Below are 22,461 nucleotides of genomic sequence, written 5' to 3' on the forward strand. Positions count from 1 at the left end.
TAAGTACTTAGCATCTGTCTGATATGAGAACCACCAGAGTCACTGCCACTTCTCATCCTTAGAGCATCCCTTCCAAACACACTTTTGGCCAAAACTGGATTTGGGATCTACTACCTCATTTAGACTCTTTCCTGAGTCAAGAAAACTTCAAAAAGGGAAAAGTTTATACTGTCACTGCAATTTAACAAAAAATGTAAAATAGCTTCTTTCAGTGTTCTTGATATTAAGGTGTACATATATTTGTGATAGTATATGTTACTTTGAACTAAAATGAAAATAACAAAAAGATCTTGAAAATAGAGCCTAGTTCACCATAGATACCTTCTGCGCTAGGAAGGTGGGAATCCAACTGGCCCGTGATACATGTGACCGTCTCCTGCTTAGTTTCAAAGGGAACAAACATGCAGCACCGCCAGGGTCACACTCTCTGAGTCTGTGCCCTCAAGCAGGGATACGTTTGCCTGGGGGAAGGGGTCGGATTTTTTCCTAATTTGCACAAAGGTGCCCTGTGAGCCAGACGAGGCCCTGTCCTTCTTTTAGGAGACATTGAAGGTGACACTTCGGTTTGATGCCTCCTAACGAAAGACAGGACAAGAACCTGGATCTGTCTTTCTATTCTTCCCAAAACTTCGTAGAAGCTGTCAGGGTCCCTGTGTTAAAAGATGACTTTCTGCAGGACTCCCCAGGGGCTCCTCACTGGCAAGGAGAAGAATCCATCTTGGCTCCTCTTTTCCAGACAGTTTCCTCTCTTGAATACAGGACCGCTGTTTCCAAGCCTGGACAGACAGACGCACGCTTGCACTTGTGATCCCAGCGATTTCAGAGGCTAGGGGTGGAGGGTTCCAAGCTGCGGATGTGGGTGCAGGATGCCAGAAAAGGCGTGGTGAGGACAGGCGTGGGCACCTCCCTTGTTTTCATAGCCCTATTGCCTCAATTTGAAACCAAATCTCCTACTTGTTTGTTTCCCAAAAGGAGAAATAACAGTAGCCATATGTCCCTGGGGAAAGGTGTCAGGTAAAGGTGTCTTGCTACCAAGAGGGCTGAGGATGCTAACCAAAAGCAGCATACCCGACATTGCCACAAGCAATAGCAGCTCCCTCCCGAACTGCACACGCACCTAACAGTGTGGTCTGGGGGTTCCAAATATTGGACTAAAAATTGTTTTACATCTTCCCAGCATAAAATAAAGCAGATAAACAAATAAAGGGGCGGTCCATTAAAACAAATATGGCAGGCCGGGCGCGGTGGCTCACGCCTGTAATCCTAGCTCTCTGGGAGGCCGAGGCGGGCGGATTGCTCGAGGTCAGGAGTTCGAAACCAGCCTGAGCAAGAGCGAGACCCCGTCTCTACTATAAATAGAAAGAAATTAATTGGCCAACTAATATATATAAAAAAAAATTAGCCGGGCATGGTGGCGCATGCCTGTAGTCCCAGCTACTCGGGAGGCTGAGGCAGGAGGATTGCTTGAGCCAGGAGTTTGAGGTTGCTGTGAGCTAGGCTGACGCCATGGCACTCACTCTAGCCTGGGCAACAAAGCGAGACTCTGTCTCAAAAAAAAAAAAAAAAAAAAACAAATATGGCAACTTCACACCTTACTGGCCAGAGACACATTATCCTAATGAGTTGACACTTGAATAAAATATCTCTCTTCTGATTATATATACAGCTGGACAGCTACTACTGAGTATACGGCAGATGGTTGTAGGTACAGTCCTTCATGGCATACTGAGTTGAACAGTTTGTGCCATTTGGCTAATGAAAATTTTCCAGGGCACTTTAGTGCTGGGAGAATTTAGTATTGACTCTAGGAGCAAGATCTAAGACTCCTTCCTACTACTGCTGCTCCCAATTCCTGAAAAAGGATAGTACACATTGCCAGATTGGGAACCCTTTGTAACGAGTCATCAAGGAATGTTAGGATCTTAGTTCCTCTCGTTGGTTGGTGCCTAATATAGTGTCTCCTCTGTGGCTTTGAGTGAGGATCACACTGTTGTTTGTGACAGATTTGGGGGAGAAAGTACCATTCCTAAGCGGGGGGAACTTAGTGTGTAAGGCTCCCTGGGCATAGACACAAATGAATTCAGGGAGGCGGAAGCCTAGAAGTAGCTGGGCAAAGGGTGGGGGCCTGAGTCGACCTGAGTGGCAAACTCTCCTCCTGAAGGTAAATTTAGTTCAGTAAATAAATGAGAAAGCAAAATATGGCACTAAAGGCATCCTGAAAATCCCCTTGCTTATGAAACCCTGCTCCTCACCCAATCTAATGCACTTCTCTTTAAAAAATACCCCCAGACCTTCCAAAGAAAGCATAGAAAACAACTTTTATAGGATGGAGATCACAGGAATAATAATACCACCAGTGAGAAAAAAATAAATTACCCATTTAGGATAGGTCTGTTAAGTATTTCAAGCCACTGGGGTACCATTTTATGAACCAAAAGAACTCATTTACCCAATGGGTCCCCAGGGCCTGTAATGACTAATGCACCGGCCACAAAGGAGCAGCTCCCGTCCCTGCTGCACATCAGATCCCAGCCTTGTGCAGAGAATAAAGGGCATTGGGTTGGAAGGAATACAGAAGGTCTCTTAGTGCATCAGCGTGCGCAGGGATGAGCCCGCGTTCTGTTGTGTATGGTAGGGAACAGGAAAGAAAGAAAGGCAGGGCCCTTAGAATGCACACACTGGCATCTGGATCTGGTTGTGCTACTTTGTAGCTGGGCAAGTGTGAGCAAACCTCTGGAGCCTGAGTTTTTCCTCGTGGTTACTTCAGTGCTGGCAGGAATCAGCCTGAGTCAGTAGAAACGAATGTCTGAGCACAGTGGCAGACCCCAGTGGATGCCCCGAGAAGGAGCTACTGGCACAACTATCACAGTCACCATCAGCACTCTGCTTGGCATCTCCGTCATCTGTACCTGCAGCATCGACAGCACCTGTTGGGCTCTTTCTAGGCACCCGAGCACTCCGCCAAATGCTTTACAGGCGTTGTCTCATCTAATTCCTCAACAAGTCTGTGAAGTCAGCAGTTATATCGTTCCCATTTTCCTGATACGGAACTTGAAGCTCAGAGATGTTAAGTAACTCATCAGGTGTCACAGAGCTAGTAAGTGGCAGGGCTTGAACTCGAACCCATGCCCTAACTCCAGAGCCTATGCTTTGAAGCTGCCCACGCCCCAGGGGAGGGATGGGACCATGGACTGCCCTGCCACTAGGCTGTCAAGAGGCGCCTTTGCTAAGATTCGGGGAAACTAGAGCTGACCGGGGCATGTGAGAGTGGCTGGAAGGATTGACCCTATCCCCTTCAGCTTTGTTGGGGAACCTCTCAGAGATGGCTCCAGGGTGCTGGAAAATAAGACAGCGCCCACCCCGTGAACATAGCCACAGCGTGAAAGGGAGGGAGGTTGTGCAAGATGCCTGGGGGGGGGGGGTGAGCCAGTTCTTTGGGGGTGTAGCGATGGGTCTCTGCAGGTGGAAATATTTGTCTCAGGGTTTTGTATTTTGCATGGCTGTTGCTGTTGTTCACTGGCACACACAGAGGCTGTGACAGAACCAGGGTCCCAGGCCTTCACACATACTCTGTTGTGTGACATATCAAAAAACCAAGGAACATTCAAGGAGGGGGGGGGAGTGGCACTTCTACCAAGTAATAGATAAGTTAAGTATATATGCTTATGTGTTTGTGTTTAGTATGTCTATTTAATATTTATCTATTGTATACATAGGAGCTTCTGAATTAGAAGTGATTCTTAAAGGACTGTCTGCAAATGAAAAATCTGCAGAAGGGACTGGGTTGGTTAAATACATACACAGAAGGGATGCGCCTGACCGACTTTCCCAGCTTTAGATGAGAGATTGCTCGGGAAGTCAGGAGGAGCTTGTCACTCTTCACACTAATAACTCTGCTCTGTGTCCACGCTGATACATGTTGATGTGTGTGTGTGTGTGTGTAGATATAGATGTTTAATCAACACCTGCACACGCGCATTCCCACCTTGTCACTGCAGTCTGTCTCCTTAAGCCTCACAATCCTCCCCACTGTTTTCTTCTCCATTCTTCTATTTTGTAGCTGTGGTTATGACGGTCACTAGTAGTGGGGGGCATGTAGCTGCTGGGGTCCTGCTGCCTGGACGCTCTTCTCTATGGCTCTGGCCCCTTCTTAGCCCTTTCACCCACAGCCCGAGCCCTGGCCACCCCTGTCTGGAGATGCACTGCCCTTTTCCCAAGAGTACACGTTCAAACCCACTCAGCCAAAGTCAACTGTGTAAATGGACAAGAGATACATCTCCTAGATTGGCCAGGATTCACATGTGACAATTAGAATAAACAGAGCATCCATCTGCAGAGAGGGAGGGTAATTCCCCAAGGACTCTTGGGTGGAGGGGAGTGGAGGAGATGCATGACAGACCAGACATCATCTAGCAGCCATTCCTGAGGCTGGGAAGGCCCCAAGCACTTACATATTTCACACTGTGCTCAGTGCTTTCTCCATGAGCATCCGCCCTGGGTGCCCAGAGTGGTGAGTCTCAAACTTCACCGTGCACCAGACTCTCCTGGGCACCCTATTGCAAATGCAGATGCCAGGCACCAGCCTGGAGATTATGGCTGGTCAGGAGTGGGGCCTGGGCTTCTGCATTTTAACAAGCGTCTTCTGGGGATTCCATATGAGGTGGTCTCCATCCTCACTTTGAGAAACACTGGAACCAGCCTAAAGCCCAGAGGCACACCTCACAGAGCCTGAGGGGGACACTGTTTGTAGGAAGTGGCCTGTTAAGTTAGACTGCAGGAGGCAAGACCACATCCACGGGTATCTCCCCAACTCCTGCCAGCAGCCCTGTGCCAACCCAAAGAAGCACCAGGGATTCTCAGGGTACTGACTCCTGGGCCAAGAAGTCCGTCACTCACTGACTTCTCTTTCAGATTTCCCTTTTCCCATCCTGTCCCGTGTACGGATTCTGGAGGCCATTGGTTTATCACCAAACTTTGCAGGGAGGAGCACATGAATGTTGCCTTCAGTTTCTGAGACAGACAGAAACTATGTCTGACTGAGTCACAGAGAAAAGTGGGTAGCATGTGGGGGCACCTGAGTCCGGCCCCCAGCTCATCCCTTCAACAAATATGTATTGAGCACTGGGGCATAAAAAGTAGAAGGCCACGTGCCATTTCATGATCTTGCAATCTCAGTTCTTAATCTGCCAAATGCAGATTCCTGTTCCCTCTCCCCACAATGGAGTTGTTGCAAGAACAAAATAAGAAGAGAGCTGTGAAAGTACTTTGCAAAATTAAGATGTGACTATAATACCTGGGGAAGACTGAATATGAGAAGAGTTTTAATGAGAGAAGCAAGAATATTTGTGGCTATGAATTTATGTGGGATGAGGGAGATGGATTTGTTCAATCGACCACAAACTCTTTGGAGAAGCATCTATTAAGTGCCAGGCAGTGGAAGCAAACAGAAGAATGGAACCCAAACCCTGCCTCCGTGAGGCTCCCTGTCTGGCTAGTGGGCGTGTGCAGCAAGGGGGGACGGATGGTGCAGTTTTAGCCAGGGCATTTTGTTGCATGAAATAGAAATAATCAAATTCTCTCGAGAAAAGGGCATTTAATTTTGGGAATTCTATGGAATCCAGGATAAAGCAGAATAAACAGGCTTGCTTTGGAAACCTCAGTATCAGGAGTTTAAAGACCTTTGCCCCCATGAACCCAACTCATGGTGACTCGTCTCACAAATCCTTCAGTCTATATTTCAAATTAGCAAATAAATTAACAAACAAAACAATGATCCATGGTGCTATATGCTAAGAAATAAGTAAATGTCGAATGTTAAATCTAAGGGATGAAAAGGAATCAGATGCAGAGAGCAGACAGAGGCAAGAGAAAAGGCAAAGGAACCCGGGTCAGGAAGAATTAAGCGGCAGGAGAGTAGTGAGCAAGGGGTCGTGGTACAAGAAGTCAGTGTCCAGATTACGAAAGGCTGTGGGCTCACCCTTCACTTATTATCCAGAAAGTGCCACATGATATACATCAGATGGGTCATTTTCTAAAGACTCTGGTGTCATTCCTCCTGGCTCCTTTACCAGCATGGCTGCAGGGTCTATTCCTAAATCTGGGTCTCTGTTTCTCCGTAGACGAGGAGGGTGCTAGAGTAGATGATCCTGTTTGCATTCTATGACCAAAAAGCACAATTCAGTTTTGAGTAGGGCACCAAAATATACTGGGTTTCCTGGGACAGTTTCAATTTATGCCACTTGTCCCGGCTCAATTATTCATAGCGCCCTCTTTCACTCTTAGAAGTGGCCCAGTTTGGACGATAAGTTATAAGGTCATTCTATTTATGGGAGAAGGGAGGTGCATGTGGCTGTGCTGTCAGCAATGGGTTAGACTTTTTGCCTTGATTCTTGTTAGGAATTTCCTTCCTCTGAGCTAGATGGAGGTTGGTTTTGCAGACTTTCCAAAATGCCCAGGCAAGCTTTGATGGGCACCAAATGTGCATGGCACAGTTTGCTCATCCTACTCAGGAAGATCGGACACTCAGCAAGTACAGGTGGAAGCTGGTGACTGCCTGTGGGCCAACGCCTGAGCCTTGGGTGGAGTTTGGCTGGGCGCGTGTGATTTGCTATCTATGAAGTGATTTGCCAACAATTGTTTTGATTTTTAATAACATCAGCTTATTAAGGGTATAAGAGGTGTAAGGTGGGGGTTACTTTGGGAACATGCAGAAGGGAGGACTCCCAAACAGAACCCACAGTACTATCAAATTCTCATAGCTGTGGCCCCAGAGAGAGTGAGCTGTGGATGACAGATGGCTCTGGAATCCTTCCTGCAATGGTTTATGTGTGTCTTCCAAGAAATGGGTAGTAAATGCACATCACCCCCCGGATAGGCAAGTGGGCTCATGGTAGGATGTTAGGCAAGTGGGAATGGGATGCGGATTCTGCCACTCTGTTGTTACTTGAGATCACCTAGGGAGGAGCAGCGGCCGTTGGCGGAGGTCGAGGGTAAGAAAGGTAGACTTTTTTGGTTTAAATCAAGTGGATCCTCAGAGGGTAATTGATCTCAGACTCTCTATCTAACATCCAGCTCTTTTGTGTGTGGATGAACATAAGGAAACACATCTGGGAAAAGCCCCCCTTTTCCTGTTAAGAAAAAAATCTCAAAAAATAAAATTCTTTAAAATCCTGGGAGGCAACCCAGGAGTTTCTAAAGCAAGTTTCTTGAAACCTCTGAGGGTGATGAGAAGAGAAGGAGCCCAAGGAATAAATCTTCGGTTTCTTTTCTCCTTGTTAGATTTCTTGTTTGTCTGTTTGTTTTGTTTTGTTTTGATTTTAAGATTCTGGTGTGCAGGAATGATCTCAGAGAAGAGAAAATGAGTAACACTCGGTCAGTTTGTTTACTGCACAAACAAGCTCACATGCATTCATTTATAGACCAGTTACTATGGGTGAGGTGGCAAGGATGCAAAGCTGAATAACTTAAATAACCTGACCACCCTCCTTCCTTCACCCTGAAGTTCACAATGAAGTGCGAGAGAGGCATGTAAACTGACATAAATTATTGTTCTTCCTGAGGAGTGCTAGACCAGAGGTTTGAGACACATGCACACACACACACACACACACACACACACACACACCCTGCTCTTTAAATAGAGTTGCTCTTGTTTATATAGGTTTGTTCCCAGAATATCAGAACACCTCCAACCCCATTTTTTTGTATTTGCATATAAAATGCTTTTTTTGGGGGGGGGGACAAGGTCTCCCTCTGCCACCTAGGGTAGAGTGCAGTGGCATCATCATAGCTCACTGCAACTTCAAACTCCTGGGCTCAGCCTCCTAAGTAGCTGGGACTACAGGCATGTACCACCACACCCAGCTAATTTTTCTATTTTTAATAGAGACAGGGTCTTATTTTTACTCAACTGGTCTCAAACTCCTGATTTCAAGCAATCCTCCCACCTCAGCCTCCCAGAGTCCTAGGATTATAGGCATGAGCAACCTCGCCTAGCCTAAAATGTCATGTAACATAAGCTTAACCGCTTCAAAGTGAACAATTCAATGGCACTTAGTACCTCTACGACGTTGTGCAACCACCATCTCTATCTAGTTCTGAAACATTTTCATCACCCCAAAATAAAACTCTGCACCTATTTATATTAAGCAGTTACTCCCATTCTTGTCTCCCCTCAGCCCTTAGCAAACACCAGTCTGCTTTCTATCTCTCTGGATTTACCCACTCTGGATATTTCATATGAATGGAGTTATACAACCTATGACCTTTTGTGTCTGGCTTCTTTCACTTAACATGATGTTTTCAAGTCTCATCCATGTAGTAGCCTATGTCAGTGCTTCCTTCCTTTTTATGGCTGAGTAATACTCCATTGTGTGTACACACCATAATTTGTTTATCCATCATCTGCTGATGGGCACTGGGCTTCTGTCCACCTACTGACTGTTGTGAATAGTGCTGCTATGAACATTCGTGTATAGGATTTTGTTTGGGCACCTGTTTTGAACCTACTCTTTAGGACATAGACATAGGAGTGGATTTGCTGAGTCATATGGTAATTCTACATTTAGATTTTGAGGAATTGCTGAACTGGTTTCCACAGTGGCTACACCACGACTTCCTCTTTCTGAAGACCCCCAGAGTTCTGTAGCTTTGATGTTCCTCTGTGACTTAACTGACAATCTTCAGAAAACTGAATCCTGGTATACAGATGCACCAAGCAGGTCTCAGTGCCTTGGTTGGTCCAGGAGGTCAGAGCTCGTGCCCACAAAGCTGAGGTCAGGGTTTGATCCCCACACTGACCAGTTAGCCGAGCAGAGCAGACAGAGCGAATAACTGTGTCTGCTGCCACATGCTCCACAATTGAATCCTGCCCTTTTGCAAAAGCTTGTTGGTGGTCCCAGGGCAATGGAGCAACAGTGTTTTTATGGTTCCACATAAAAGGGGGGAAAATCTATCACCCAAGGTCTACTGAAGGCACAGCAGGACTAGCCTGGAATCAGATGATTATGTCCAGTCCTGTTGTCACCTGATTTCTGTGGGACCCTTGGGTAAATTGCTTAATCCTGCCCAGAGCCTCAGTTTCCTCATCTCTGGAATGGGAATACTAATCCTTACTCCAAAGAGAGAACAATACACACACAAAAGCACTTCCCCTGCATTTTCTGGCTTGGCTGTTATAGGCTTCTAATAAATGTCGTTGGAGCTGAAGGGCAGGCAACCTCAGCGCAGGCGGGAGCAACCCCATTGGCTTCTGCAGTGTGCTCTGAGCTGCTCTCCCAAGGTTGACTGAGCTGGAACGGTAGCGTGCTGTTGTCCAGGGGGTTACATTGGCTGTTTTAAATTGTCCTATTTGCATGGAATGAAGCTTGCTATGGTAACAAAGTCTGGTGGCTGGAATCCAGGGCCCCATTTCACTGAGCAAAGCCAGTGCTCTGCGAGGGAAAGAGGAGATGGAAGGGGCTTATCAACGTTAAGTTACCTCAGTTCTCCTGTGAAGAGGGAATAGGTAAACTGAGGCAGGAGAAAGCTAGGAAGCCCCATGGATGTCTTCCGTCTTCTCTCCTAATCTCATTTCCCACCCCGACGAGATTCAGCCCAGCTAAGAAGCTTAGGACCCAGCTAAGGCTGGGTTCCCCTCCACCTGGGGTGCACATACTGGGGCTCCGACTGTGGGGAGGCCTGGGTGCCAGCAGCCCACCCGGGGAGAGACAATGCACCTCCTGGGGTGGCCAGCACAGGTCGGGCAGCGGTGCGGGTGCGGGTGCAGAGTGAGAGGCTTTAGGGCAGCAGCTCAGCTTCCCGCTGGGCATTTCCTACAGCGCAGTTTAAGGAACCGGGAAGCAAGAACTCCACTCCCGAGCTCGCGCCAACTGCCCCCTCCCCAGGAGCTCCACCCTTGCTCCGCTCTGGGGCCCCTCGGCCGAGCACCCCTCTCTCCCGAGCACCCAGCGCCTCCCCAACCCCAGTACCGCGCGGGGCACTAGTCCGCTGGGCGGGGGCTGCCCCACCGCTCCAGCAAGGGGACAGAGGGCCCGCCTGGGCCCCGGCGTCCCCCACCCCTCGCCAGGGGCGCCACCTCGGCCCCTCCGGGCCGCCGCCCTCCGCCCCCGCCCCCCGGGGGTGTGTGTCCCTGAAGTGGGGGGCGCTGGAGGCCGAGGGTGTCCCGCAGCCCCGGGCGCGGGCCCCCTCCCGAGCGGGCGGCGAATGGTAGGCTCCATTTAAAGAGTGCCTGGCGGCGCGCGGTGTCCTTCTCCGAGCCGCTCTTGGCGCCCGCCCGCCGGGGTCTCGGCGATCGCTGCTCCTCCTCCTCCTCCTTCTCCTCCTCTTTCTCCTCCTCCTCCTCCCCCCGCCGCCTCGCCACCGCCGCGGCTCGGGCTGGAGGCGCCGCTGTCATTCCTGCGCCCGAGGAGCCGGCGCTGCCGGTGCCTGGGGGTCGGGGCGCGGGCAAGCCGGGCTGCGGGGGACCCAACAGGTAGAGCAGGGGGTGCCCGGCCGCGCGCCCCCTGCGCATCATGCAGCTCTTTGTCACCTCTCTCGCCCCCAGGCCAAAATCCTGAGCATGATGGAAGACAATAAGCAGCTCGCGCTCCGCATCGATGGGGCGGTCCAGTCGGCCAGCCAGGAGGTGACCAACCTGCGAGCCGAACTCACGGCCACCAACCGGAGGCTGGCGGAACTGAGCGGCGGCAGCCCCGGCCCGGGCCCGGGAGCCGCGGCCAGCGCCTCGGCGGCGGTGGACTCGGCGGCGGCGAACATGGAGAACCACCAGCTCGGCGCGCAAGGTAGGGATCGCCCCGCGCCCAGGGCGGAGGGGAGGCGCCGGCACGCCCGCCCCCGCGCCCGGGAGGAATCGCTCGGCATCGTGGCTCGTAACCCTTTCCACCGGCGGTGGCCACCGCTGCTCCCAGGCTGGGAGTTGCAGGCTGCTGTCATTAAGGAAAACCCAGGCGCAGTGTGCACGGGGTCACACGGTCACACCAGCCCTGGCCAGCGGGAGCCAGGCGCGGCCAGCAGGTCCCTTCCGGCAGCAGAAAGTGCCCTTTCGGTGGCAAGAAGCCTCCAGTTCCGTGGCAAACTTTTCATGCCCGGGCCTTTGCCCCCACCCCCGGCAGGGGTGAATGCCACAGTTCCCCCAGCTCCGAAGGCTCCTTCCTTTAGAACACTCTTTCCCAGAGAGAGCTCTGGGACAGTGGCCGGGTAGAGGATGGAACTGGTGCGCTTTCTCCCCAAGCCAAATCCCTCGGCTCGGTTGCATCTGGACTGTATTTTCTCCCCATTTGAGATCGCGCAGGCAGTGGAATACAGGGATGCAACAGTATGTGCTCTGTTCAGCAGGGAGTTTAAATTTCCAGCAAATATAAACAGCGAGAACACTTCCCAGGGGGACATTGTGGACTTCAAAAGTGGAGCGGTGGGCTCCTGGCGAGAAGAAGGCTGAGGTGGCGGGTCGCAGGGAACCCCTGTCTGAAGGGATACTTTGCAATTTAGAGGAGGAAGGAGAAAAAGACAGTTGGTCTGTGCTGACATTGACAGTGATTTAGCTCTGAACCCCCCTGTGAGCACTAAAGGTGGGTGAGGTATCCCTAAAATGTACTGTTTTGGTTTGTGTGAATTAGAAAATAAAAGGGCAAGCAGGCTTTTCGTTTTTGTTTTTCTTTCTTTCCTTTTTGCCTAATTGCCCTTTAAGAAACACTGGTTATTAAAATCATTCGAATTGTAAACTAAACTGCTGAAATCCAGAACAGGATTAAAAAAAATCTCCAATCTATGAGGGCCACTTGTGTAAATATGTCACTTGATGAATACGAGGTACCAATTGCTCAGTGGCTCAAAATGATTTTCTGGGTTTTTTTTTTTGTCATTTCAAGAGCTACTCGTAAGTGTTGAGAGTCTGTTTTCACACGAATGCCTTCTCTCCAGCAGTCCCAGCGTCTGCCCTGCCTTCCCAGGGAAGGTGTGCTTTCTTCATGCGAGAAGTGCAGCCTGAACATTAGGGGGTTTATGTCAGCTTCCAAGTCAGATCATAACTTGGTCTTGTGGGGCCTGTCAGAAGTCTTAGGAACTGGGGGAGCACTTTGGTAAGGAGGTAGCCATGACGTAATGGTGAGAAGCTGTTGTGGTCCTGGCGCAGGCTGCACAGTACTCAAGCTTGACATCTGGTTATTCTTGTCATTTATCCCTTGCTATGTCACTGTGTGTGAAAAAGAAAACATTCTCCACTGGAACATGGGGCGAGGGAGAAAAATGGGAAAGGCAGGTTGCAAGGGAATGTTTTACTTTTTACGGGCAAGAACTCTTCTAACAGTAAAGAAATAACTAAGAACTGGCATTTTGCTAAGACTCAAAAGCCATAGTAAGGGACACTGAACAATGCCCATTTATTTCCTACCGTCTGCCCCTTTCTGAGCCAAAGAAAAGTTAAGTGGCTTTTTATCTGAGTCCTCGGTCTAGCTGCAGACCGGGCATGCTAAGGAAGTCAGTGCAGCGATGATGTGCACACACTCAACTTGGAAATGGAGATACTAGTTGATGGTTAAATTGTTGTCTTGGAACAGCGGGAGGCTGTTTTCTTTTTCTTTTTTCCAACAAAAATGCACAGGGCTGTGGAAATGGAAATGGCTTTTGGATCTCTTGATATCCTTAAAAACACACACAACCTATAGCTCCTTCATACTCTTAGGAGCGCGCCTGTCCATCTCAGCGGCTGTCTGTGGGGGGTAGGATAAAGGGTGCTCTTGATTTTTTCCCCTCTGTACCATTGGTATTTCTCAAAACCTCTACTAGGGGCACTTAGCGATTTTATAATCAGAAAGTAAAATGTTAAAGGTTTAAGTTCCACTTGTTTATTGGCCATATATCTGTCAAAATTGATGAGAATTTAAACTGATGTGATGGTTGAAAGAAAACAAGCCCCCCATATAAAGCCAGTGGGACATTGTTGATTTATCTATGGCAACAGTACCTCCATCCTGGACTTTTAATGTACTTTTAATAATATACTTTTTACATTATATAGTGTCTGTGAGTTTTTTTGTTTATTTGGCTTGATTTTTTTGTTTTGTTTTGTTTTCCCTTTTTTGTGGCTGTGGCAGCATTTTGCCTTCTGCAGAGATGGTGGTCTGGTAGTTTCTTTTGCTGTTGCTTTAATTTTCCCAGAGGGAAACATTGGGTACTCATAAGTTAATTTTAAAGTGTAGTTGATTGGTTTCCTCGTGCTTCTTCATGACACACCTCCAGGGAAGCTCACAGAGGCTTCGCTCCTCGAAGTTTCTGACTGTTCTTCCGAACTAGTCCTCTGCTTTCATTCTGTGTTGGTGCAATTCAATGGGCACAGATGCTAAGAATATTAAGTGTGATTGAGTTATCACTCCTCAGATCAAGATTTTGAATGAAATGAGTATCTTACAAAATGTAACCTGCAGAAGTCATCTTTTAACTAAAGGGCATTATGCACATATTAAATGCATGCTAATATACCTTTAATAATATTGGCACAAATGGTTGTGGGAAAGTGTCACCTTTTGCTCCTTGTGCCAAGATATTGTTAGCTCCACTTTTAAATATTTTTGTTTAAAAAAATTTTTTTTTAATTTAAGTAAGCAAGCTCATCAATCCGTCACTGGATCTTTCGCTGCAGGGATGACAACTGGCAGTAGGTAGATTGGTGTCGCCTTTTGATGAAGAAAACTTGGGTTTTCCTAGAGGGTTAATGCAGTGTGTCATTTAAACAAAATATTAACTTGGTTAGTACCCTCTGCGAGCTGGCATGGTTGCTATGTAACAGAATCTAGAAAGCGAACTGAAAATCTGGGCTTTCGGCACTTTGCAGGATCTTCTTTCGGAATCTGTGTTGAAGGAACGCTTGGCAGCAAGCCCATCTTGTCTCTCCACGCTGCAAGTGAGTTGGATAATCCCTAATGAGGATGCTGGCATACAGTGCAGAGGGCATCCGTGCGGGGCGGCACATTTCACAGCTCCGGAGGCTGCCTCTTGGGTTGCTGGGGTCACAACAGCCTTTGACAGGTGGACAGGAGGAGGCTTGGAAAGAACAGGGCCAAGGATTTGTTCCAATTCGTCTTGTTGTTGGTAGCCAGAGAAGGGATTTGTTTAAAGTAACATTTCTAAGCTGTTTTCCTCAGCGTAACATCTCTGGGAAAATGTGTTTCAAATGCTCGCTGTTCTTCGAGGGGAAAATATAGCAGTTTGTTTCTCTGAAAATGTTTTATCTGATGAATGACTAATATTAGATTCAATTGCTTGATTTGCTATGCATTGGAATAAAACAATTAAGTATCATTGAACCCAATTCCAATAGGCGTTAACTGTACATAACAAAATACTTATGCCCAGTGGGATACGTGCCTGCTACCTTTAGTTTGTTGTTGTTTTTTAAAGTAAATAATTATATTTCCACCCCTGTGCACATGAAAGTGTCGATAGCATCTTCCTTTGGTGTTGAGGGTTTCCTGCTCACTCCATTGGTTGGATTGGGGTGGAGGAAAGGGTCATCTTCCTACACCTTTGCCCATTCCATAAATACATGCAAGTTGTATTTTTCTCCCCAGGCGTTAAAATGGGCTGTTACTTAAGGTCTGACAGCTCTTATCTACTATTCGACAACAGTGGAAACTCTTTGGTGAAGTATAAATTACCTTTGGAGTGAATTGAATGTGTGAGTAGTCTGCGGAGACGCTAGACACTATTGCTTTGCGCAGTAAGTTCTGTCTTTTGGCATCCCCTTCCCAATTCATTCTGCCTCTGCTCTTGTTTTCCTAAGTAGACTTTTATCTTTTCTAAGAAAGAGAATTTTCAAATGGCAGAGAGGGTAGAACAAAATGTAGTGTAATCCCTGGAGTCCTTAGTTTGCTGCTAAGTTACAGAACTCATCAAGTAGCCTGTGCCTAGGTTTTCCAGCCTTATCAGTGGGCTGAAACAGTGTGTCTTTTCCTAAGCTGGTAGGCTGTCATGAGGTGGGGCTTCAAATATCTTCCTGAAAATTATCATGCATGGTCACCAAGAGATTACTTACAGATCAGTACAGTGTGGTTGAAGTTACTTACTGATTGGCGGTTATTTACTATCTTTCCATTGTCTTTGGAAAATACCTTCAAAGGACCCCATAAGTCAAGTTTCTAGTTCTGGTTAATTTCATGCTTCCCGTGTTTGTTGCATGATTTTCCGTGGTTTCCCAAAACTTCTTTGATGTACCCCAGAAGTCTTAGCTGATCTGATTTTTATAATAGGAGCCTTGTCATGTATTTTCCCAGGTAAGGCAAAATAGGTAGGCTCTCCCCATTCCTTTATTCCTTACTCCCCAAGACTGTTGGCACTTTTTAGGAATCCTGTAGGGTTATAATTTGTGACTTCCTGGCTGCCAGTGTGTTTGTAGCAGATGGGCTTGGCAGGTGGCAAGAGCTCATTGGAACTCTGCCTGCTCACCGTGCAAGTTGTATGGGGCACAGGTCAAGCTTGGGGTTTTGCCACATTCATTGCATATTTTACTTCTATATGTATGTATCCATATATTCATTCCTGGGTTTTATAGCTAAGAAGAGTGAAATCCACATGAATTCCTCCTCTCTTTTTAGACCTTTCCCAGGGCTGGTATGCATGAACATTCCTCCTTGGCTTCTTACCCCCTGCCATACATCAGGCAAGAATGGAATTCATTCTGCCTGCTGAGCCCAGGGAATGGGTTTTTAAGTGATCTTGCAAATGGAAATTGGTTCTTACTGTTTGGGTTGGATATTAGGGAGAGTAACACATGAGATAACAGAGGTGTCACCACCAGCAGCCATCACAATGTCTTGGTGCTCCGAAATGCAGGAAAGTGAGTTCAGACAGAATCATTTAGGAAAAGACAACTTTCCTGAAGCCAACTGAGTGGCCATCCACTGGGGCAGATCGTACCTGACAATTCCTTGCAGCTAAGAGTCCTGCTGGCCCTGCTGCCATCTTCCAGCCCCCTGCTAGGCCCATCTCCACTGTGGAGGAGCTGGAAGAAGACCAGGGAAAGGAATGCATTCTTCCACCCCATGTAGTTGGACAAGACCAGAACATTCTTGCTCATTTGATGCAGCCTCAGATCTAAGTGGGGGAGGCCAGGTTGTGCTCTGTGGGCATGCCTGCTTCCCCCTTGGAATCCTAAGCTGCTAGAAACATGAAAGAAACTGAACATAGTTTTAATGAGTTTGGCAAGAACAACTGTTTAAGCAGGTGGCTTCTGTGTGGTGGGAAATCATTGGTTCTAAATTTATTCTGGTGTCTTTGTTGACTGGGCCGTGCAAGACCTTTGGGTCAGGCTTCTGAAAGTCCCCTGCCCCCTTCACCCTCTGATGAAATGAGATCTTAGCTTTCAATAGGTAGTTCTGCAAGCAAAGAACCCCAAAGCCTCTGCTTCCTGCTGCAGTGTGCAGTCAGGCTGGAGGAGGGAGAGAGTCGGGGAGCCCAGGTCTCCCCCTCTCTCTCCTCTGCCACCAGAGCAAGAGCTGCAGCACTTTTGTGAGGATTCAGAGGCCTTCCACTCCCAGCGTCATCTCAGCTTTACAGATTGAACTAATAAGAATCATAAGAGCAGAGCACCCTTTTAAAGGAGGTGGGTCCAGAGCTAATAGTCTCCACCCACCTTTGGGCACTGCGTTATGGTTGTCAGAGCTTACTTCTGGGGTACGCCACAAGATGCTGGGTATTCTGGGACCTCGAAACATGTAGTTTCTTCTTTTTGGTCAAGATGAATAGTTTAATGCAGCTAGTAATGAGAACTAGTTTCAATGCTTTTGTCAAACTTTTTAATAGATAATAACAAGTACCTAAAACATACCAAGTATTGTGGTAAGTGACTAACATACATTATTGAATCCTGAACCCAACTATTAGATCCTTTTTTCAGAAGAGGAAACTAGTTCTGAGAGAGGCTGATACACTTGCCTGCAGTGAAATAGTGAGGATGGTGATGATAATAGCAAACTTTGACATAGTGTTCACTCCGAGCCCCGCCCCCTCCCTCGGGTACTGTTCTAAGTGCTTTTCTGTATTAATACATTTCATCAATGCATTTAATCCTCACAATGACTTATTAGGCTGGTATCGTTCTTGTGCCCATTTTACATATGAGAAAACAAAGGCACAGAGATGATACATTACTTGCCAAAAGGCACACAGCCCTGAAGGGACCAAGCTCTGGTCTAGAGTCCGTGCTGTTACTCATTCCACTTCAGTGTCCAGAGTCACTCAAGTGCCACATGACTGAGCAAGGAATTCAGACCCACCAGGCTCCCCTGCTATTCAAACCTGTGTGTGCTTCACTGTCTTGTCTCCCAAGTCGGAAGCACCTTTTGCTCTGTTCCATGGGAAAGTTGAGGGAGCTATAGGCTTGTCTCCTCTAATTCTGATTAATGTTTTCCTGGACTGGTGGTAGTTTCTGGATCCTTATGGTAAAATCTGAGGATTGGGAGTTTGGGGAGCAGCCATCCCCTCTCACTTAGGCACGGATTCAACTGACAAGGAGGGGAAAGAATCCTGCTTGCAAGATTGGCAACCCATGGGCCACTTGTCACCAATGAAAAGGATTTTGATTGTAGACTTTGGCTTCTGATTTCTTGGACTTCATGTGCTTCCTCTCTCTTGGGGAGGGTGGTTTCAGGCAAAGCTAGAATCTCACAGCCCCGTCTTTTCCATCCAACCCATGTCCTCCCCTCTCCCTGGGTTCTCTCTCTCTGTGTCCTCAGTAGCTCCAATGGCCCAAGACCATGCCCAACAAAGGACATGCTAACCTCATACAGAAACCATATGAGGAGAGTTTCTCAACCTCACTACTGTTGACATTTGGGGCGGGATAAATCTTTGTCCTATGTGTTATAGAATGTTTAGCAGCATTCCTGGCCTCTACCCACTAGATGACAGTAGAACCCTCTACAACCCAGTTGTGACAACCAAAAGTGTTTCCAGAAGTTGCCAAATGTCCCCTTGAGGCCAAAATTGTCCCTCGTTGTGAACTGCTTTTCATGCCATGGCCTTAAGGGAGACCTTAGTTGTGAGTCCTTCTTTCTAGAATGACAACTCCATGAGGCCAGGCAGGTTTGTCTATTTCTGCCTGCATTCCAAGCACCTAGAATAGTGCCTGGCACATAATAAGAGCTCAATAAATACTTGTAGGATGGATAGATGGATACTAAATTACAGGGTGTGTGGAATTTGGTCTACTTATCATGTTATACATGGTGTCACAGGATCATTGATTTGATGATGGATGATTTTAATTGAGTGCTTACATATCACATATCAAGTACTGTTCCAAATCCTTTACCTGTAATGCTTCAATCAATCCTTTAAACCACCTTGTGAGGTAAGTATTGTGTTAGTCATTTTACAGAAGAGAAAATTGAGGAACAGCAAGTTTACATGACTTGGCTACTCAGAGCCACCAGGCTAGTAAGTGGCAGAGCCAGGATACGAACACAGGCAAACGTGACTCCAGAGACTGCCTGCTGTCTCCACCGGTGTGCTCTAGAGCTTGGCATCGCTTTTCCTATTACTGCCCAAGAAACCATTATTGTTCCAATGCTGCTGTTGTGGCCATTATAATTAGGATCTGCTTGTTGGACACTAGGTCATTCATCATTAATCCTCAGAGCTCTGCTATACAAAATATGCTCTGTCACTGCTGGAGGCTCTGTAGCCAGGAGGGACTTGTGTCTGGCCAGGGGAAAGAGGGCAACTTAGTGCTGAGCGGTGTTTGCAGGTGAGAATGGGACTCTTCCTCTCTCTCTGCCTTGCTGCTGGGCTTCAGCTAAAGACAGTCGCAGAGAGACCTTCTTTCCTTTCCAGGAAAGGGAACAGTGGACCCCAGAGCTTCTGAGCAGGGCGCTGACTCCTTCTTAGAAAAAGAGATGTTCTGGGATCAGAACTGGGAAGCCGGAGAGACTTTTGTGATCATCCAAGAGCCAGCATCATATGAGGCATTTTCTCAGCTGATCTTCATATCGCAGAGAGTTAGGTACTGTTAGCACCTCCATTCTACAGACAAAAAAATTGAGGCTTAGAAAGCGTAAGCTGCTTTCCCAAGCTCTAGAAAGTGGTCAACTGGTGGACAGAAGAACAGGGGATTAGAACACAGGTTTGGCAGACCCTGGAGCTTCACCACTTCACTATAACAAGAATATCCAGATGTCACAGCCAGGCAGCCCAAAGACATGCCCATAGGATGGTTTTGCCTTTTTGCTAAAAAAATGCCTTCTCTTCCTCTTCTTTTCTTCCTTTCTTCTTCCTTTCTTCTGTCTCTGTCAATCTGGAGAGACTGGGCACATAGGTGTAGGGACCACAGATTTAATAAGATACGGACTGAGTTATCTGGGAGCTCACAGCCCAGTAGGTGTGACTGACTTGGAAACATAATTACATTTTCTAATAAAGGTCTAGACGGGTGTAATGGGAAAATAGACAATGAAGGGACAAATACAGGAATCTACGCAGATGTGCCCGACAGTGGTGATATGTAATAAAAGCATGCTGGAAAATACATTAATTTCACTTCTAAAGGTTAAAACTGGCCACAGTAGCTTATTAAAAAGTACAACTTTTTGGATAGTTTGGGATTGGAACACTGCAGAGAGTAGCTGCCAGCTGGGACCTTCTCCCGCAGAGACAGAGCATGTCTTAAGGAGAAGGAAGGTGTGGATACTACAGGATCTAGATCTTGAATAATAACTTTTCTCCCTCTGTCTTCAAAGGGAATATGAAAGGATGTGAATTTCAGGGCAGGCAGACCTGCATCTTTTAAAATAAGCTCACCGCTTGTATCATCTTCCCAGCCGAGTCCAGGGCTTCTTGTCAGCTGCAACGAATGAGTTCATTCATTTTCTTTGATTAAGTTGAATTTTTTAAAACACTGAACACGGTATATCCACTTTAATTCAGTAAGTGCAACTTGGAACACAGTGGGACTTATGCCATCTTTTTTTCTCCCCCATTCTTGTCATTTGAAATTGGCAAGCATGTGCTGCTCACCATTTCTTGATGGTGGCAAACTTTGAGATTAAGAAATTTGATACTGACCCTGGAGAGTGCAGCTGTGGGCCCACAGCCCATGATGAATGAAACCTGGGGAGAAATGACCTGGCATATATGTGTGTTGGTTTTCTTAATGAACATGTTCATCCAGTGGATTGCTTTTCCCATTCCTACAAGGTTTACTGTGTGAAGCAAGAATGAACGGGACTGTTCAGCACATCTTTAGATTTAGGAGTTAACAAAAAGGCAAGGCCTGGCTGCCATTTCATGAGGACTGTCAGCCTGTTAGCAGGAAGACGTGCTCAGATGTCCTATTGGAAACTGGACACGGTACCAGGCAGCCCTGCGGGAGGAGGGAGGCATGTTTATGTCTTATGGAAGTCCTATGGAGAAGGCTCATGATTCTGTGGTCGGCTTCCGCAGTGTGGGTCGTTCTCATCAGCAACTACAAAAACAAAACAAAACAAAAACCTCGGCTGCTCAACACATGGATTGGTTCTACCATGGGTCAACTCAAAACCACCCCCAACCCTTTCAGTGTTGACATGTCGCCTCTATGCCATGAGCGCCTCATTGTCGCAAATGCTTGCCGTAGCACCCTCAGTTCACAAAGTCAGTGCCTGGCACCCTTGGTGCAGGATTCTGCTGCATCTATCCACTCTTCTGTCCTTTGCACTCAGGAGGGCTCCAGGGAAATGCTCTAGTCTCTCCGCCAAGCCAGCTCTTTGTGCTGTGTAAAGACTTTCATGGGCATCGGCCCCGTGGGCCCTACTAGCCACTCGTGTGACTGAATTAAGGTGGACTCAGCCAACTGTTTCTCAACTAAGAAAACTGAGGTCCAGCAATTTAAGCTGATTTATCAAAGATTGTTGAGCTGGTTATTGAACCAAATTCTCCCTCTTCCTTCCACTGTGGTAAGATCAGGCTCAGCCAGACAGTGAAGGAAGAGGACTGCCCCATAGCTCATGGCTGGGTGAGATCCAACCTTGCCTTGACCACTCCCTCTTGGGCATGGGCCACTGTGTCTTGTAAGGCCTAGATGGAGACCCCATTGCCTCAAGACCGTGCCCTTATACGCTGAGCCTCTGTGTCCAGCGAGAGGCCCGTGGTGAAGGCAGAGTCCATGCTTACAGATTGAATCCCAGTTTTCACACTGGATTCTTTTGCCATTTCATAGGGGTATGCATTCATGTGGCTTCTCTTTCCATGACCTTCTTAATGCCTGAGCTTAGAGTTTCCCTTCAGTTGGGGATTTATAAACAAGGTCAGGGCTGCACTGAGAACTTCCTGTTCATGTCAGTGACCCTGGATCTGGGGACTCTCCTGTAGAGAATTTTTGTACTGCATACCACCATTATTTAGGATTTCTGAATATGGGAAGCACACCTGTGTGGAGACCTGTGGGTATGTATATTCTCTGAGTGTTCGGGGCAGAATTTAGTTACCACAATAAATCTGCCTAATTTTTTTCTCTTTTCACTATCCCTTCAGGGAGATCCCATTAGACCTTTAGAGGCTCTTTTATTAGGGTCTTTGGGTTAAATAAGCAACCAAACAAAATGTGTTGGTTTGAATTCTTCACCTCACTTGTTTGTTTAGATGCATGTTCTCACTTCTGCTGTGGCTGTGACTGCCTGGATAGAAGGTAGACCTCCTATGGCTCCAGATTTGTGCCCAGATCTTGGACTCAGGTCAATGGAATTTCACCCACAGATCAAAGGCCAAGAGTGTGGCAGGAAACTTAGGGAGATGAGAATGAGACATTTTGCTGTGCAACTTAGAGAAATGGAAAGTGGGGGTGGTAACCCAGTACAGCAGGCGACCAGCCATGATCAACTGGCTCCAAAGCAGCTAACACAATGGCTGGGAGTCTGATCTCTGTGTTAGTTCCAGTGCAAGGAGGAACATTCACTTCTGGGCTTTTTCACCCTCTGATGGCAAAATAGAAATAATAGACATTGGAACTTCATTTAGAGATCTATTTATAATGGGTTTTAGAAAAAGAGAAAGTATTTTTAAGGATCAAAATGTTTTAGTGCTTTTGAGTCTTAGATTTGTATTAACAGCAAATGTTTAAGACTTTCCACTGTTAATGAATATTATAGTTACACGTATATATGAAAGTGCTTCTTGATTCGGTTTGGAGTTCGCTCCAGTGCTTCCTCTTTGTGGCTTAAACGGTGGAGCTAGTGTGGGAGTTAGCAAAGTTTTTAAATAAAGGGCCAAATAATAAATATTTTATGCTTTGGGGCCATAGGGTATCTGTTGCAACTCCTCAGATATGCAGTTGTAATGCAAAAGCAGCCATAGATGATAGGTTAATGAATGGGCATGGTTGTGTTTCAGTAAAACTTTATTTACAAAAACAGGTGGCCCTGGGGCTATTATTTGCTGACCCCTGAACTTGTAGTTTTCTTTCATCTTCCTTCTGACCAAGTTCTGCATACAGGAGGA

General features: G+C 47.1%; 1 protein-coding gene across 2 annotated transcripts in view; it reads left to right on the forward strand.

The window, feature by feature from the left end:
* Positions 1-22,461, forward strand: part of KAZN (kazrin, periplakin interacting protein) — a 1,045,723-nt gene that overhangs the window by 628,051 nt on the left and 395,211 nt on the right. For both annotated transcript variants that reach the window (XM_020281641.2, XM_012763125.3), the window contains exon 3: positions 10,544-10,781. In XM_020281641.2, coding sequence (XP_020137230.1) covers positions 10,544-10,781 — 238 coding nt within the window. The remainder of the gene's footprint in view (positions 1-10,543; positions 10,782-22,461) is intronic.

The sequence above is a fragment of the Microcebus murinus genome, chromosome 2 (assembly GCF_040939455.1).
Source record: "Microcebus murinus isolate Inina chromosome 2, M.murinus_Inina_mat1.0, whole genome shotgun sequence".
Taxonomy (NCBI): Eukaryota; Metazoa; Chordata; class Mammalia; order Primates; family Cheirogaleidae; genus Microcebus; species Microcebus murinus.